The sequence below is a fragment of the Neofelis nebulosa genome, chromosome 9, assembly GCF_028018385.1.
Source record: "Neofelis nebulosa isolate mNeoNeb1 chromosome 9, mNeoNeb1.pri, whole genome shotgun sequence".
Taxonomy (NCBI): Eukaryota; Metazoa; Chordata; class Mammalia; order Carnivora; family Felidae; genus Neofelis; species Neofelis nebulosa.
The window spans coordinates 89,667,468-89,686,914 of NC_080790.1; the positions used below are offsets into that span (position 1 = coordinate 89,667,468).

Genomic DNA, 19,447 nt, shown 5'->3' on the forward strand with positions numbered 1-19,447 from the left:
CATCAGCAATCAGACAACAAAAGGAAATCAAAGGCATCCAAATTGGCAAAGAGGAAGTCAAGCTTTCGCTTTTTGCAGATGACATGATATTATACATGGAAAATCCGATAGACTCCACCAAAAGTCTGCTAGAACTGATACATGAATTCAGCAAAGTTGCAGGATACAAAATCAATGTACAGAAATCAGTTGCATTCTTATACACTAACAATGAAGCAACAGAAAGACAAATAAAGAAACTGATCCCATTCACAATTGCACCAAGAAGCATAAAATACCTAGGAATAAACCTAACCAAAGATGTAAAAGATCTGTATGCTGAAAACTATAGAAAGCTTATGCAGGTAATTGAAGAAGATATAAAGAAATGGAAAGACATTCCCTGCTCATGGATTGGAAGAATAAATATTGTCAAAATGTCAATATTGCCCAAAGCTATCTACACATTCAGTGCAATCCCAATCAAAATTGCACCAGCATTCTTCTCGAAACTAGAACAAGCAATCCTAAAATTCATATGGAACCACAAAAGGCCCCGAATAGCCAAAGTAATTTTGAAGAAGAAGACCAAAGCAGGAGGCATCACAATCCCAGACTTTAGCCTCTACTACAAAGCTGTAATCATCAAGACAGCATGGTATTGGCATAAAAACAGACACATAGACCAATGGAATCGAATAGAAACCCCAGAACTAGACCCACAAACGTATGGCCAACTCATCTTTGACAAAGCAGGAAAGAACATCCAATGGAAAAAAGACAGTCTCTTTAACAAATGGTGCTGGGAGAACTGGACAGCAACATGCAGAAGGTTGAAACTAGACCACTTTCTCACACCATTCACAAAAATAAACTCAAAATGGATAAAGGACCTGAATGTGAGACAGGAAACCATCAAAACCTTAGAGGAGAAAGCAGGAAAAGACCTCTCTGACCTCAGCCGTAGCAATCTCTTACTCGGCACATCCCCAAAGGCAAGGGAATTAAAAGCAAAAGTGAATTACTGGGACCTTATGAAGATAAAAAGCTTCTGCACAGCAAAGGAAACAACCAACAAAACTAAAAGGCAACCAACGGAATGGGAAAAGATATTTGCAAATGACATATCAGACAGAGGGCTAGTATTCAAAATCTATACAGAGCTCATCAAACTCCACACCTGAAAAACAAATAACCCAGTGAAGAAATGGGCAGAAAACATGAATAGACACTTCTCTAAAGAAGACATCCGGATGGCCAACAGGCACATGAAAAGATGCTCAACGTCGCTCCTTATCAGGGAAATACAAATCAAAACCACACTCAGATATCACCTCACGCCAGTCAGAGTGGCCAAAATGAACAAATCAGGAGACTATAGATGCTGGAGAGGATGTGGAGAAACGGGAACCCTCTTGCACTGTTGGTGGGAATGCAAATTGGTGCAGCCGCTCTGGAAAGCAGTGTGGAGGTTCCTCAGAAAATTAAAAATAGACCTACCCTATGACCCAGCAATAGCACTGCTAGGAATTTACCCAAGGGATACAGGAGTGCTGATGCATAGGGGCACTTGTACCCCAATGTTTATACCAGCACTTTCAACAATAGCCAAATTATGGAAAGAGCCTAAATGTCCATCAACTGATGAATGGATAAAGAAATTGTGGTTTATATACACAATGGAATACTATGTGACAATGAGAAAAAATGAAATATGGCCTTTTGTAGCAACGTGGATGGAACTGGAGAGTGTGATGCTAAGTGAAATAAGCCATACAGAGAAAGACAGATACCATATGGTTTCACTCTTATGTGGATCCTGAGAAACGTAACAGAAACCCATGGGGGAGGGGAAGGAAAAAAAAAAAAGAGGTTAGAGTGGGAGAGAGCCAAAGCATAAGAGACTGTTAAAAACTGAGAAGAAACTGAGGGTTGATGGGGGGTGGGAGGGAGGGCAGGGTGGGTGATGGGTATTGAGGAGGGCACCTTTTGGGATGAGCACTGGGTGTTGAATGGAAACCAATTTGACAGTAAATTTCATATATTAAAAAAAAAATAAAAAATTTTTTAAAAAAATAAAAAAAATTTTAAAAACACAAAAAACAAAAACAAAAACCTCAACAGTGTATTGCAGGGTGCCTCCCACTTATTGGTGCCATATTGGGATTAGTTCTCAGGGCAAAGCAGTTACAGCTGGCATTAAAATTTGGAATCGAGTCCTGGGTTCAAATCCAGATTGTGCAACTTTCTGGTTGATTACCCTGCATCTGTGGTTTAGAATCTCAGAGACTATGTTTTTCTATTGAGCTGTTTTAAGAACTTAAGAGCTAATTATGTCCAAGACTTAGAACAGTGCCTGGTTCATAGTGAGTTCTCGAGAAAGAATTTGCAGTGTAATTAGTTATATATATAATTATGTTGTCCATTTTGCATATGAGCAGTTAAGTGACTTGTTCAAGATCAGTCAACTGATAAATGACAGTGACACCCAGCTCTATCTGTCTCCAAGGCTGTCATGATGTGGCTGAATATCTGCTTGAAGTTCCTCAGGGAGACAGTATCCTCCACTTCAGGAACTCTTTCTTTCCTGCTGCATTGAACTTGGCTGGTCACCTAAAACCACTTGCCAGGCCCAGCTCCTGAGTGTTCTTCTTCTGTTTCTGAGTCTGACAAATTGCTGTGATCACAATGCCTGTGGCTCTGCTTCGAAGGACACAAATCCAACCCCTGCTTTTTCTTCTGTCCATTCAGCTCCCTTTTCAGAGTGCCTAGCATAGTGCCACATGCAGAGCACTGAACTAAGCCTTCACTTAATGGTTTCAATCCTCAGGAAGGGCAAGAGAAGCAGCATGCTGCAGCAGGCATCGCTCCCATCAAAAACAAAAGCTGGAGAAAGCACAATTAGATTGGCATGCTGTTATCTGCTGTTTCCCTTCCTCGTTATTTTCGTGAATCAATTTTCATCTTCGGTCTTTTATGAGGGCAGCATTTTTGAAGATGTGTTTTAATGTTTAAAATAGCCGATAGCTAAATACACAATTTTTATGTCTCTTTTAATTAGCTTGTTAACTTCTTCCACTTTATTTATGATAGATCTTTAATTCCTCTTCCCTTTCTGAAGACACATTGCATATTTACATTGTTAAAAACCCTTCTCTGCTCTTAGAGTAACTGTGTGTTCAGGCATAACCTGAGATGTGCTTTTCCCCATCAAAATTTTAACAGGGCATAGTTTTTAATTACCCTTTCCCCATCTCCAATAGGAAATTTTCCAAACATAAAATTCTAATCAAAAGACTTCTGAGTATAACTTGCTACCTAGGAGCCCATCTCAATATATTAAGATAAGGATGCACCGTGTCCCTTGTTTGACTATCTAGAGTCTCCTTGAAGGCCCCGCACTATTTGTCATGACAAATCCATGCGCATCAGGCCTCTGACCATGTTTTAGTCTCACCAGCTCCTTCCTAAATGTACAGCTGCAGGTCATTGTAACAGGTGTGAGGATTGACACCCCCACTTCTCTGAGCTCTGGCCTTCCCAGAGGCCACATGATTTTCCTGACTGCCCATAGGATGATGTAGCATCTGAGAATTATTTAACCATCTTCCTAAACTCATTTTGCTTTCTTTATCTGTTGTGTGAGCCAGAGTTTGCCAGGGCCATGCTCACACAGAGCAGGTTCACTGCTGCAGGGCACATATCCCCCACCTCCTGTCTCCAGCTGGTAGGAGTTGGCATCACCTTCCCTTTAAATGCCCTGTGACTGTCACCATCACTGTCTGTTGCCCCACGGTCCCCACTCAGTCCCTTCACCCATGACCGCAAACTGTTTACCTTGCCAATCCAGAGTCACTCACTCCCCTGCTTCGTGCAGCTCCCAGTGTCTGCCAAGCTGACTTTAGACCCCTCAGCTGGCCCTCTCAGCCACCAAAATGTGCTGTCCCGCTTCCTTTCTCATCTCACAGGCACACCTCACCCCTCCTTTTGGCTAGATCTGCCTCACACCTTCTGATCCCTCAGCCAGACCAAATCACCCACCAGTCCACCACCATCATTATATCCAATCTGCCCAAGCCTCGAGGCCACCCTCACTGTTCCGTCTTATTAGACAATCTTCTCCATAAGCTAATAACAAAAATTCTCTCTGGTTCATCACATCTAGTACTATTATGTTCAAAGCAATAGGTTGCAGTTTTTTCCTTTATTATGTTCCCCCTCTTAAACTAAAAAGAAATACACATTGGACTTAATGACTCAAATATGAACGTGTCTCACAAAAGCCAAATACTGCCCAGATCCTCCTTCCTATGCCTGATCATCCCTGTTAATAACTGATATTAACAGTCTGGAGGAATATCTCTATGCTTTTCTCAGAGAGTCTTCAGATGCTCCCAGGTCACTGAGTGTTGACACAAGATCTGAACATGACCCATGACCTATGACCATTGTTGCCTGGATCTCAGTTCATGCAAATGCAGAGTGAAAATGTGTGATTATGTTTGATCCTTTGTTCTCAAAGGTAAAGAGTTCTCAACTGCCCCTCTGACTTTGAACAGAGCATGTACTCATCCACGGGCACAAACATTTGGGGATTTTTCAGGCTGAGGTTTTTCCAGACTATCAGGGCTAAGCAATCAATTCTGAGTCTATGTGCTACCCACCGTATGTAGCCCAGTGTTCTGTGTGTGCCTGACCAGTGATTGTAAATGTTGCCCTAAGCAAAAAAGAGTTAAGAAGGTAAGTCTGTTTGAGAGGAACCAAATGTATGCCACCTTCTTTAGCATACATTAACAAAGGAGACAACCTGATTTTAAAAAAATATGGCACAATAGGTCACGTTTACATGTTTACTTCATTCTAATGAAATGAATTTTATCTCTGAAAATTTTAACATCACATTTATAAATCAAATTTATAAAAGCCCTTGGCTTCTTATAATTTCACAGAGAATTTTCCATAATTTTGGTTGACTCTTAACTCCCAGCAGTTCTTAATTTAAGCTTTAGATTTCTTTTTCCTTTTGCCAAGTTTTTACATTGATGTTCTATAAAACAATTAAGGCCCCTAGGGAGATCCCTATTTTTATCATAACAGAAAATCTATTATTCTATTATGTAAAATGTTTTATAGTTTTCCTATAATGAATGAACACCTTCAAATATGTCTCTTTTTTTAATATTAGGTTACCAGATGGTTCTTTTAAAGTAAGGTATGACTTTATTTTAGTGTGTGTGTGTATATATATGTGTTAGTGTGTTAGTGTGTGTGTGTGTGTGTGTGTGTGTATACACACAATTTTTTTTAATGTTTATTTTTGAGAGAGAGAGAGACAGAACATGAGCAGGGGAGGGAAAGAGAGAGAAGGAGACACAGAATCTGAAGCAGGGTCCAGGCTCCTGGCTGTCAGCATAGAGCCCAATGCAGGGCTCGAACTCACCAACCATGAGATCATGACCTGAGCCAAAGTCGGCTGCCTAACTGACTGAGCCACCCAGGCACTGCATCACACATACGTTTTTTAATGTGACTCATAAGCTCTTCTCTAACATGACTGTGCTCTGTTTATATGCTGAGGGAGGCTTTTCTAAAGTACTTGTGTATCTTGAGAGCCAGCACTTCTGTAATAGCCTCATCTGGTGCCTGCAGTCCTTGGCTTGAGCCTCTGCCTGATGTGACCTGCCTTGTTTGCTGAACCTCTACTCATTCACTAGCCCTTGCCACTCAAAGTACAACTGGGGAGGCTGACCCCACCTGGGAGCTGGTGGACAGCTCAGACCCTCAGATCAGAATCAGCACATCAATCCACACCAATATTCCAAAACACAGCTTTAAAACCCATGCAAGTCCCCTGGACTGGGAATTTAGTAGGTGCTCAGTGAACCTATTTCCTTTTTTTGTCACCTTCCCATGCAGCTGGTCCCTTCTCTGGGTTTTTACAGCACTATCTGTAGTCTTCTGAAATCATTAACAGGTTGACACATGACCATTGGCTTATAATTGATCCCTTCCTGGGTTCTGGATCAGAATCACTTTTTTTGCCCCCATATCAGACCTGCTGAATTAGAATCTTTGAGAGTGGGGCTAACATTTACATTCTATCCAACTCTCTGGTTGGTTCTTTGTACCTAAAGTTGGAGAGCCAAGAGACCCTGTGTTGGCCTGTGGAGATTTCTCAAGGCAATCTGAGGGTTAACAGTGACACAACTGCCTCAGGTGGAAGTGAAATGGATTTTATTCCTTTAACAAAAATGTACTGGGAGCTAACTAGGTTGTAGGTGTTTTGCAAAAACCTAAAAATAGCACATCATATAAACATGTCATAAAAACAGCCACACAATCAAGTATTTGTAACATGCATTCATAGGTTAAAAAGCACTCTTCCATTTGTCATCTTAACAACTTGGTGTCCGTGGAATCAGGACTCAGAGCTAGGTATTCATGCACCAGCCTGGGCTGCCCCTGTGCTCCTATCCTGTTCCATTGACAGAGGAAGAGGAGGCAGGCAGCAAGGGCAGGTTGTCTGCATGGGGAGCTGTGAACGGCCTCACAGAGGGCAAGCAGTAAGTAGCTTATCACTCATTTGGGGAGAAGACAGAAGATGAGAGGGAGGCAGGCATTTTGTTCCCACAGTTCAGACTAGAGGACCCCCACAAGGCTGAAATGGCTGCACCATGGCCATTCAGAGCAACCTAGGGATGGAAAGTGACCCTCCTCAGGAGAGGGGAGTTTAGGCCACAGATAGAGACAGCAGAATGCTGACACAAAGTTGTGTAGGAAAGCAGTGACTCCTCTAAAACATACCTAAAATGAGCTCCAAAAATATAAAGGGGATACCATTCTCTGCATCTCACTGGGCTCATAAAAGTCCCTAATTTAGTCCTGGTCCCTGGAGAAACCCCAACAAATCCATCTTTCTTTAATAAACTTTTAGCCCACATTAACCCGAAATTGTATCCTCTAAAACCTCTTTTTGTCCAATGGTGTTGCCCCTAAATTGATTGGTGAGCCTTTTCCCACCACCTTCAAAGTGCCCATTAGCTGATTCTAACATACATCACCCAGAATAGGGCAGCCACCAGGGGAAGGGCTTGGAATATCTACATCCATATTCCATGAATTCTGTGTGCATGATAGTTCACCAGATTTCACAGCAACTTGTAGTAACTGGATCCTGAAGGCATTAGCAGAATTCTGTCATGGACAGCGAAGGAGAGGGTATTCCAGTCATGACATAAGTATTTGCCAAAGTCAAATTAAGAAAGTGATCAGTCATACTTAATCCTGGAAAACTGAGACAGGAAAATTATCCATCACATTCATGCACCTCTTTCCAAACCACAGCTAAGGCTGGATTTCCATGCAAACATGCTAAGCAGACCAGTGGCTTTATCTTCCCCTCACAACACACCCTACTGTGGTACAGCCTGTGGCTCCAGGGCTTTCTGTCCTGTGGCTGTGTCTTGCAACAGAGTGTTTGTTGATCAGACCTCTTCTTTGCTCATGAGGCAGGACACCACCATATGGACCACAAGAGCTGTCATGCTGGCTGACAACTGGGCCCTGGTCAGTTCCTTTTATCTTTTTAACCTGCTGGGATGTCCCAAGAAGGGCCATGGTTTCACTCCTGAAACTTCTTCTTTTTTTTTTTTTTTTTTTTTTTTACATTTATTTAATTTTTGAGAGACAGAGACAGAGCACTAGTCGGGAGGGACAGAGAGAGAGGGAGACACAGAATCCAAAGCAGGCTCCAGGCTCTGGGCTGTCAGCACACAGCCCGACACGGGGCTCAAACCCACAAACCATGAGATCATGACTTGAGCCGAAGTCAGACGCACAACTGACTGAGCCACCCAGGTGCCCCTTACCCCTGAAACTTCTAACAGGAGGCTCCCTACCTGCCCTGGGCACGTCCTCATTCTATCTCCTTCCACCTTTAATTCATATGTAGAAGAGGCCAGGGACACTAGCTCTGAATATAGGTGAGGTAGGTGGATATGGTGCAGCCAACACTTGTCCCAGGGGCATGGGGACAGTCACTGTGAAAACGCTTTCCCACATGGAGCCCCTTTGACTGGGATACTGGCCGCATCTTGCACGCAGGTGCTCCCCCACTGGGCACGTGCACCCTGACTTATGGATTGAGTGTCAGGACCAGCTGACACTCCAGCATCATGGCCCAGAGGTGCTGTCCCTGCATTGTCAAATTGCTCCACACATGTTTGCTGGCCAAGTGTCCAGGCTTCACACTCTGGTTCCAGAAGACTACATGGCCTGATGCCAGGGCTGGCCTGCACCCTTCCCTATGATCTCTATGAGCTAGGCCCAGCCCAAGATGGCAGCAGCAAAGGCAGGTCAACCCATAGCCCTTCAGGGACTGCAGACTATGCCAGGCAGTGGCTCCTGTCCCCTCAGGGCTTTGGCTGGGCTGCAGATCCATTTCACACCATGCATAATTTTATGTAAGTGCATATGCTTATGTATGTATACAATTCTTGAAGTTGTACAGTCTCCAGCTTCACCATCCCATTGGATTAATAACTGGAATTTGAGAATTTGATAGCATGTAGCTTTTGTGATACTCGACCTGCATTCTGTGCATCTGGGTGTTTAGTTTGGGTGTCCACATGGCTCCCTAGACTCATTGGGCAGGCTCATCCTTCCGGAGCCCCCAGAGGGCTGTGAAATATCAGACACCACCCCTCACGCCTACACTGTGTCCTCCTACCTCTAGTGCCCTCCGCTTCATGGTCTCAGATTAGGAGACTGTCATCATGAGGAACCAGACACACACTGCCACCCACCAGCACCTCTCAATGGCAGTGGCCTCAGGAGCCCCAGCTACTTGGGAGACAGGGATCCCTCTGAGCCAGATATGTGGTGCCCCCTCGTGGCCAAACTAGTGAAACTCTCCTAAGTGTGTCACAGAACTCCTTTATGGATGTTGAAGCAGGACAGAGCTAGGAAACATAAACAGAGAGGGTTGCCCTTTGCTGCATTACCCCACACCAACCTGCTCCCCACCAGCCTGGGGCTCACCCATGCCAGAAATTACTCACTATGGACAGTCTTCAGGACATCTACTTCCCTTCTTTCTGTCAATATCAGTGCTAACAGTAGAGGAAAAAAACCATGGACTTGTTCATACTAAAATGTTATTGACTTAGCTTAAGGATATGCATATCCCTAATATGTGAATTTTAAGAAGATTTCAGCATCAGTGTGGTGATGCTGAAATCATCCGCCAGTAGCCTCTAACCCTGCAGACAGGGAAGGTGAGAAGAGGATGTCTGCCTTCTATCCACCTCAGGGTCTACTGAGCCCTGTGACCAAAGCAGACTCTTTGATAGGCATCACTGACTCAGTGGCTATACTTTCAGACTTCCCTGTGCTGCCATTGTTTTACGCCATGTGCCCTGCCACCTAATTTCCATTGAACATTAAAAAGCTGAACTCTATTAAAGCCATAAAAATGGTCAGATTCCAAGGCAAGCGTGTTCTAAAAGCACCTCTGCATGTACACACTTTCTCTTTCACAAACAACTCTCTAGATAGCAATGTTTCTCATGTTTCCTTATGTGCTTCAGTGTAATCAGCACATGCTGAGGGAGGCTGAGGTGCCCCTTCACTGACAGTGATATGCAGAATTCAGAGCAAACATGGTGGCTGGTCCAGGCCACCCAAGGACACTGCCTGGATCTTTTCTTTCTCCAGGTCTGTGTTGCCACCCCAGCCTGGCTCTCATTTACATATTGAGAGTCTGCTCTGAGCTCCCAGGATGTGAGACTAAGGAGAGAAGCTCCTTCAGGGCCAAGAGAGTACTAAATGGGTCCTCTGATGAAGACCCTATACTGATCATGCCTGCCACTGGTGTGGGGTGTGGGGTGGGGAGTCCTCCATGAGAACTGGGAGTGAACTATGGAGCAGGAGAGGTGTCTACACATCCTAGTAGGAGAGCGTATCAATAGCCTCATGATTATAAGGGCAGATTCTTCTGATTATCTCATTAGTTTTGTATGTAAGGAGCCACGACCTGAATGTTGTCATATCCTGTAATACGTCTCTTAAGATAAAGAAGCCACCTGCTGAGTGAAGCAGTTTTATCAGGGTGTTTCCCATTGACAGAACTCAGGGCATGAGGAGAAGTTGCCCCCATGGGGGGCTGCTTCAGCTCTGAGACCTCAGCTCGGATCCTCCCTGCCTGCAAATGACTTTCTTGGGGAATATATGTGATGCACACATGAGCTCGCGCGCACACGCACACTGCGGGTTTCTTGTGTGGTATAAATAATTTTGTGCCAGAAAAGTTTGAATACAGTGTTGCCCAGTTTCCAAATGAAGCTGTGTCTAGGATACATGACCTTTGGTTCTATAAACCCGGTGGGGGTTGAGGAAGCTAATCTCAGGAAGCCTGATGTAAAATAATTACACACTTCTCCCAGGTAAAGAGAGACAAATGATGTTGACTCCTGGCTCCTTGGAGTCTTACCAGTCTGGGACGGTCCTGTGATGGTGAGGAGGTGTGTTGTCGGGAGGGTCCCCCCGTCCCCCCACCTCCCTATTCCTGCAGCACTCTCTCCTGGGAACAGCACCCTCTCCTGGGAATAGCACCTTCTGGTCTGCCCCAGGGCCTCCTGGGTCTGTTCTGGGGGCACTTGCACCAGATTTGGGGAAAGAAAGGAAAACAAGAGTTGGAAAACCTTTTAGTCTTAGCTTTGTTTTCTTCCTCTAACCAGCTTAACAAGATTATGTTTAAAGTTTCCAAATAAGATTATACTTCCCTCCTCCAACAAGGGCATTTAGGAGTATTAACCCACTGGATTTCAATTCTGTGTGTCTTTCCAGAAAGAGAAGAAAAGTGGGCTGCTGAAGCTTCTTGCTGGGGCGTCTACCAAGAAGAAATCTCGCTCCCCACCATCCATTTCTCCAACCCACGATGCCCTGGTGGCAGTGGACACCTCACTCCAGGGTGCCGTGGGACCCGAAGTATCCTCACTGTCCATCCATGGCAGGGCAGGGTCCTGCCCCATAGAGAGCGAAATGCAGGGTGCAGTGGGGATGGAGCCACTGCACAGAAAGGCAGGCTCCTTGGATCTGAACTTCTCCTCATCTCCCTCCAGGCAAGCGCCTCTCTCCATGGCTGCCATCCGTCCGGAGCCCAAGCCTTTGTCCAGGGAGAGGTAAGGGCAGGGAGGGTGGGCTCGTATCCTCTGGGACCTTGGTATGGGCTGGTCTCTGAGATTGGAGTCATTTTGGGGGAGCAGTGACAATAGGGATTTTCTGAGGATTAAATTTACCAAATGTCCCTCTTACCCACATCTACTCAGTTCCTGAGCTTGGATGGTGAGCATCAGATAAAAGGCATTAGGGGGGCGCCTGGGTGGCTCAGTTGGTTGAGCATCTGACTTTAGCTCAGGTCATGATCTCGCAGTTCATGAGTTCGAGCCCCACCTCGGGCTCTCTGCTGACAGGTCTGAGCCTGAAGCCTGCTTCGGATTCAATGTCTCCCTCTCTCTCTCTGCCCCTTCCCTGCTTGCTTGCTCTTTCTCTCTCTTTCTCCCTCAAAAATAAAAAATAAACATTAAAAAAAAAGATAAAAAGCATTTGGGAATGAAGAGGAGCCTATTTCATGTTCTGAATCTATATGGGTCCTGAGTTTGGGATTTGCAAGGGATTCATCAGGAAACTTGGCAGAACTGATGGGGCACTGAGCCCAGAGAGTGAGCAATGATGCTAGTGAGATGACTGTCTCCCCTCAACCCTGTGGGAAACCTGGAGTGGACCCCTGGACTGAATCCCATGGCCTGTGTACCCCACCCCAGAGGCAGTTTTTCTTGAGGCTCAACCCACTCTGACATCTTAGAATTATAAAACATTACCCCCAAATTGGCCTCAAGGTATATAGTCTGTTGGGTTAAACCATACAAAAGTGACAACATTAATTTTTTTTAACCAAAACCAGAAATTTCATAGAGTTCAGCCTAGAGTTATACAGAGCAGTAAACTGAGTCCACCGAGGGCCCTCACATGCTTGACTTTTATAAGGGGTCAGAGGCTGGCATCTTGCTCAGCTGATGGGGCCATTTGAGTTAGTCCTTAGAGAGCTTCAGATAAGGGCTGAAGGCACTCTAGTGAGAGGTGATGGTGTCCAATCTGGATAGCACAGAAGTACTTTCCCTTCCATGTGCCTTCTTTGTTGGAATGCTGCTTAAATAGTAAACATGAGAGCAGTCTCCTCAGGAAACAGTCCTGGCATTTCTGTCTGAATCTTCCCTCACCTCGGCCTCACTGCCTGATGGCCAGCTCCTCCCCATGGACCCCAGTGCTGAAGCCTGAGAAGGGCACCACTGTCCTGAGCATCCATTAACCCCCAGTGCCAATGCAGGGCTAGTTAAGTTCTGTCTAAATGGGGGGTGACACGCCTTTTCTGTCAAGGCCTAGATAGTAAATTCTGCAGACACTGCAGGTCTCTGTCACAACTCTCACCTCTGCTGTGCCGGCATGAAGGCAGCCATAGACAATATGGAAGCAAAGGGCGTGGGCACTCCAGTAAAACTCTACTTATGGACACCAAAATTTTAATTTCATTTAATTTTCTTGTGTTATGAAATATTTTTATTATTTTGATTTCTTTTTCAACCATTTAAAATTGTAACAGCATTCTTAGCTCTCAGACCACACAAATAAGCTGCAGTCCACTTTGCCAAGGCATACCCAGATGATGGGCTTCAGGGCTGGGTTGATGCTGTGGTGTTGAGATCCAGCGCCACTGAGAGAACAGTCTCCACAGGCAGCGGAGGGACAACATGTGAGCTGGTTACAGATTTCTGATAAGCAGTTGTCATGTCAGTCCATATTTACACCTGTTTTTAGAATGAAAGCTCTGTGCTCTGTGCAGGGGGAGATTCAGACACTCAACAATCAGTATGGACTTGGGCCATAAACACCCAGAATGGCCATGCTGTGTATGCAGCTTAGCATCTGCTGGCATTGTTCTAGGTGCCTTGTGTGTGTTACCTCTGGTGATTCTTGTAACAACCCTATGAATTTAGTATCCCCATCTTCTTGAAAGGCTAAGTAACTTGCTCGAGATCACACAGCTAAAAGTAACTAGCCAAGCCAGAGATTGAATTCAAGGCTTTCCAGCCACAGAGCCTGGTCTCTGAACCACTTTGAGGAGCATGGTCAGCAGCTGCCCAAGGTGCAACTTGCCCACAAAGGGATCTGGGTGTCTCTGGCTTTAAAACAGTATGGACCGTATCACAGCCTTGCCAGGATATCAGCATCTGCCTCTGGATCCTCAGCAATTGATCACCACCCCCTTGTTGGTTCAAGATATACTTGCTGTCCAAACTCCGTCACAGCAGGATCCATTACTGTGAGGTGCGTTCCCCACAGCAAACCCCCAGGCCCTGAGGAGACTGGATTCACACCTTACCTCACATCACACACACACACACACACCCCACCACCACACCCATACCACACCCCACACACACCAAACACGACACCACACCACATGTGCACATATAGCACATACCACACACACGCACATCCTCAGACATACACACATGCACAACATATACCACACATCTCACACAAATACCAGACACCACACATACCACATATCACACATACACCACACACCTCATACCACACCACACACATATACACACCACACACACACACATACCACACACACTTAACATACATCTCACACAAATACCATACTCACACACCAAACACATACCACACCACATATGCACACACACCATATACCATACATACACACACCACACACACATACACACCACACACACACTTCACACACACCATATACCACAGGCACCTCACATCTCACACAAACACCACACACACACACACACACACACACAGGCACACACACAGGCACATATGTTCTCTTTCTTTCTCCATTTCCCTCCAAGGAGCCTCCTCCAACTTTGGGCAGCTCTTTCATGCCAGAACCTTCATCCTTCCATAAGACCAACCCCCAGATGCCTATGATTTCTTAATGTGGTTCCCAGTCCCTCTGCCCCAGGTAACAAAGTTGGTGGCTCCTGAGAAAGATAGGCTGAGATATTTCAAAGGTGTTCTCATGTCTCCCCTAAGTTTCTGTTCTCCCTAGATCCCTCAACTTCCAGACTCCTTAATAAAAGGTCTTAAAATACCCTGTTCTACTAAACCATGGAAGTCATGATTAACTAGAAAGATCAGAGAATTACTCTCATTCTGTGAATATTCCATCTAATCAGGGCTTATTGTACCCAGAGACTTTTGGCACCCTGCTTGTCCCCAGCACTCTGTGAAGCTCATTAGTGATGAGAGTTTTCAAAATACAGCCTGAAATGAAACTGCTGCCTAATGAGCCCCCAAATGCCCCCTTCTCTCACCCTGTGCAGCCCCTAGGCTGCCTTGTGTCCTAGGAAGCCCCAGCATGTTGGAGCAAGGGTGTAACAATGGAAAGGCTTAGTCTTCAGGCTGGGACAGCTCCAGAAAGTGCTTGGCCTTGGGCCCTGCAGGCTTGTGAATAAAACTTAGCTCACAGCTGGAGGGGAGCAGCTGTAACAGGAATCCCTGCTATGGAGGCCCTGGGCACTCACTTGCAAGCCACATATCTGCAGAGTGCCTGCCGTGTGCAAGGCCACTTTAAGGTTTGAAGGAGGGAGAGCAGCAAAGGGCAGGTGGGGCTCAGATTTGAGGCTTCCACCACTAGCTCACTGAGAAAGGGGCATCTCTCACCTGAAGTGGCTAGGCTCTGGGTGCTACAAGGCTGCCTCTTGCATGTTCTGAGTGTCTCCTATGTACAAACTCCCTGGGATGTAACAGTTTCCCTCCTGAGGATTCAGGAAGACACTGGAAGCGTCTCTCCTAACTGTTCCCAGAGGCAGGAAGTTTGGGCCGCCCAGAGGAGTGAACCATGGAGAACTCCCCCAGGTCTGGTTGGCCAGGCCTGCACGTCAGCTCACTAGAGGCAGGTTCAGCCCTCAGGAGATCTGTAAGAGCCAAACTCACAGGCCTGATGTGTAAACCAGAGTGCCGATTACTAACCCTTCCTCGGGAGCCTAATCCTTGGACCATCTGGACATGTTATGCCCTATGGACAATGTGCAGGGAGCCACATTTCTGGAGGTTACTTGGGGAACTCATAACAGCAGTATAGTTATGGGATCCAGGAGTACCGTCTAACGTCCCATCTCCCCAGCAGGGATATGCTGACCCTGGGCAGGTCTGGCTGAGTTCTTGGGCCAGCCGCCCTGCACCCATCCTCTGGATGCCTGCCTCCTGGCTCTCTTGAACCTTGGAGAAGTTGCAGAGTGGCTCTGAAATATCGGCACACTTACCTCTTATCATCCATTTCACCCAAATAGGCATCTTCATTTCTTCGAGTCCCAGTTCCCCCATATACAAAGTGGGGATATTAATACGTATCTGATAGTTAAAATATTTGTAAAATGCATAGATCAATACCTGGGAAATTATGAATTCATAATAAGAGTAATAATAACATATTAAATGACATATATGATTATATGAAATGGTATGACATATACAATAATAAGATGGTGGTGCCCCCAATGTTGCCTGGCACCCCTTCCTCTACTTTTTATTGGCACAGTCTTTTCTCCCATATGTTCACACACTCAGTCTATTTATCCTCACCTCTTACTGGCCTGTGAGTTGTTTGGCTTTGTTAGGATTTAAGTTTTTTTGATCTATTATGTGTCATGGTAGGCAAAACAATGGCTTCCCAAAGATGTCTGTGCCCTGATCCCCCAAACTGTGACTTACATGGGGGACTTACATGGCCTAGAGGAATGAAGGCTGCAGGCATGATAGAAGTTGCTAACCAGCTGACTCTAAAATGGAGAGATTATCCTGGATTATCCAGGCGGGCCCAGTGTGATCACAGAATCCCTCTAAGGAGAAGAGGAAGGCAGCAGACAGGGTCAAAGTGATGCAGTGTGAGGACTCAACTGGCCATTGCTGGCTCTGAAGATGGAGGAAGGGGCCTTTGGCCAGGAATGTAGACAGCTTCTAAGAGCTGCAAAAAGCAGGGGAATGCATTACTCCCAGAGCCTTCAAAAGGAATGCACTCTGGGTGACTACATTGGATGTCTGACTTAACTGTAAAATAAGAAATTATGCCACTAAGTTTGTGGAAATTTGTTATAACAGCAACAAGCACCTAATACATGTGCTGATATTGTAGCTTAGTGTTTGGGGTTTAGGCATACTCTTATTTCCAAGTTCCTAGAGGGAAACTGCTCTGTGATGATCACATCCACCATCTCGGGGGTCACTCGCCCTCAGTAGGCACTGAAGCAAATGCTCTGAAAAGCCTGCCACTCAGAGGGCCTCCCGGTGACCCCTGTTGTCAGGAGGAGAGCAGATGACACAGGAGGAGGACATGCCAAACCTCACACATAAAGCTAATTGCAATATGCAGTGGTAAGAATTCATTCTGATTTTGAGCCTTTTGATTTCCTGAATCTTATGTCTGAAAATTAGCTGTGGTTGACCTAACCTTAACTCAGCACAAGGCAGTCTCTTATAATTTATGACGCCACAGTCATAACACAGGAGTAGCTGCTGTCCTTAACTGTTCATTTGGCCCTTTGTGTCTATAACAGGGAGTATCAATTACTTTCATGCAGCAGGAAAAATAGCTCACAGTCTTGGAATGATCTGGACAAGAACGTTAAATGCTCGACTCTTATACATTAGGCCCACATCATCCATCTGGGCTCATTAAATCATTGAATTACTCAGAAGCACCAAATTACTTTTTTTTTTTTTCTAGCAAATTACATTTTCAGAGTTGCTTGTTTGCTTCACATCTGGCAGTTGAGGCAAAAGCCAAAACTTGTGTTTGAAGTCTGAGAAATCATCTCACTCTTTGCCTTCTCATCCTTGGGGAAGAGAAGGAGGCAGGTGTTTGGAGAAAAAGTGGAGGGTGGCAGAGAGCCACAGATAGGGCTGGTGCTGGTCTCTGTAGCCGCACACATGGCCTGAGTGCCGGACGTATGGGAACTGATTTTACAGACTATTCCTACCTCCTCAAGGCCATCTGTCATCAGGGAGTGGCCAGCAGGCAGCCGTTTGCAGAGATTCTGGGCTGAGAGGAAAGCGAGAGGCATACTGTATTTTCTCTCTCCTTTATACCCCCAAAGCCAGCATCTAGAGCCTAGAGAGTTATGAGAACTGGCCCAACCCTCCTATACCTGCAGCCCTTCCAAAGCACTCAGCACGCCTGGCCAGCCCTGGTCCCTCAGCAGTAGGAACCCTGCTTGCCTGCCAAGTCAGACTCAGGAGCCACCTTTCTCTCTCCCCCCTGGTCTCAACAGCCTGGAATACCTGGGACCGTGAGCTCCCCAGGGTGGAGCCTGGGTCTTCTCTGCCTGTGCATTGTCTCCTCAGCCTTCACAGCACCAATCCCAGATGCCCCAAACCATGGCTTCCCTGTCCTAACCCCAATGGGCCAGCACCCCAGGCCCTCTGAGCAGGTGGTTGAAGGAGAATGAAGACTTGCCTAGAGCTTTCACCTTAATTCTCAAACAATAGCAAGTTAAACATTCACCCACAGAACTTGCTGAAAATCCACACTCCTGGCCCCATTCCCACAGTTTCATCAAGTAGGTCTGGCACAGAGCCAGGATTCTGACCTAGAGGCCCTGAAGTCTACGGCCACATTTGAAGAAATGCTGACATAGGAACTCTTTTGGTTATAATGTCCTGGTTTTCCAAAAGCAGAATATACAGGTCAGAGGCTTCACATTTAGAGCCCCTTGAGGATCCTCAGGACAGCCAGCCGCTTGGGACACCTGGATGATCTCTTTCAGAGGCCATGTGTATGGCTGTGGCTTATGGGGGAGACAGGACCCAGGGGACAGGCCTTCACAGCCGACAGCCCAAGGAAGACTGAGAGAAAAGGAATATCCCACCTTCTTGCCCCAGCCAGTGGGCCAGGACCACAGCCAGGCACTGCCAGGGAAGAGGGGAGCAGCAGGACAGTGCCTCCTGGGGGTGGCCTTTCTAGTCCAGGTCAGGCCCTGGGCCTCTGAGTCCCAGCATTGCCAACCACCCAGTATGTGGTTCCTCCCAGGTTCATCTCCTATGCATGGATGGATGACCCAGTCCCCTAAGGCCTGCTGGTCATCCTGCTCCTGGGCCATTAGTCTGGCCAACGTTCCCCTCCTATGGCCAGTGGCTGACAGCAGGAGCTGAAGTGTACACTGTGGGCTGGGGGGAGGCATTGTTTGCTGGGTGGTTGCTATGGAGCTGCCGGCCCAGATACAGGCACCACTGGACCTCTCCGCGCCAGCTGCCACCAGCCACTGACACCTCTGCGCCTCTGCCTGTCCAGTTACTCTGGCTCCCCAGCAGCTCCACCTGACTGACAGCACCACCCCCAAGCCTCCAGGTGCCCTCCTGCATGTATGAATAGTGCTCCTGTGTGCAAGTCTTGTCCTAGGCACTGGGCACACCGCAGGGAGCACGGGGTAACAGTTGCTGCTCTGGGGGCTTGCATGCTAGTGTGGGAGACCTGTGCTAAGCACTAAGCATGGTGAACAGGGCCCAGCTGGCTTGTGGAAGGCAGGATTGCTCCAGAGAGAGCATCAGGGAAGTGGCAGGCAAGAGCAGCCCGGGCAAGGGAGTCCTGAGCTGGGGGAGATTGAGGAGTGCACATGTGCTCAGAGAGCAAAGAGAACACAGAAGCCTTTCCCCAACTTTGGCTTCTGTTCTGAGCAGAGGAAGGCTGTGGTCTGCCTATGTTTTCACTGTGTGGTTGCTGACTGCAGAGAACCTGGAGTGGAGCGAGGGTCCAGCAGGGGTCCCAAGTGGGGCAGGCTCCATGACCAGAGAGGAACCCTCCAGATGTGGGTGTAACTCTCCAGATGTAGGCTCTGGAGCGACTTCCAGCTAGGGGTTTTCAGGGATGGAGAGTGGTTGCATCCTCCCGGCTATAAAACCCATCCACAGTTAGGACTTGGACATTGCAGAGAAGCTTCATCTCACATGCCTAGTGGGGTGGGCAGGTCCCTCTCAGCTCCTCCCTCCTCCCCCTCAGCATTGAGGTGCAGGCCCAGTCTAGTGTTGAGCACACCTGCCCCTGAGGAGTTCCGTGAGGGGGCAGGGAGGCACAGCTGGCTGGAGGGTGGGGACAGAAGATTCCAGACAGGCTGAGCAGCAGCGAGGAACATGGGCACCAGGACACATGCTGGTTTGCCTTTGGTGGTGTTTTAGAACATTGACCCTTAGAGTGAGCACAACTTCTTTTTAACCTTCCTCTGAGGCCCGGTGGACAGGTGTGTGGTGTGGGATGTGTGCTTGATCCTGGGGCTCTGGATCCCCAGCCAGCTGCCAGCCAGAGGGTCAGATTTGTCTCAGATTCAGGGAGCTGTGTGTGGCAGCACCCAGTGCCCACCCATGCCCTGGACCTGCCATA

The 19,447-nt window shown here is 46.9% G+C and overlaps 1 protein-coding gene and 1 long non-coding RNA gene across 2 annotated transcripts in view; one reads left to right on the forward strand and one right to left on the reverse strand.

Moving 5' to 3' along the window:
* Window positions 1–19,447, forward strand: part of SH3RF3 (SH3 domain containing ring finger 3) — a 374,110-nt gene that overhangs the window by 353,429 nt on the left and 1,234 nt on the right. Inside the window, exon 9 of the mRNA XM_058684636.1 lies at window positions 10,825–11,159. Within this exon, the coding sequence (XP_058540619.1) occupies window positions 10,825–11,159 (335 nt within the window). The remainder of the gene's footprint in view (window positions 1–10,824; window positions 11,160–19,447) is intronic.
* On the reverse strand, window positions 12,582–18,343 carry LOC131485303 (uncharacterized). Its single transcript, XR_009248762.1, has 4 exons — window positions 17,943–18,343; window positions 17,055–17,116; window positions 15,342–15,429; window positions 12,582–12,842 (listed from the first exon to the last, which is right to left on the reverse strand). It is a non-coding gene; the product is annotated as an uncharacterized LOC131485303 (long non-coding RNA).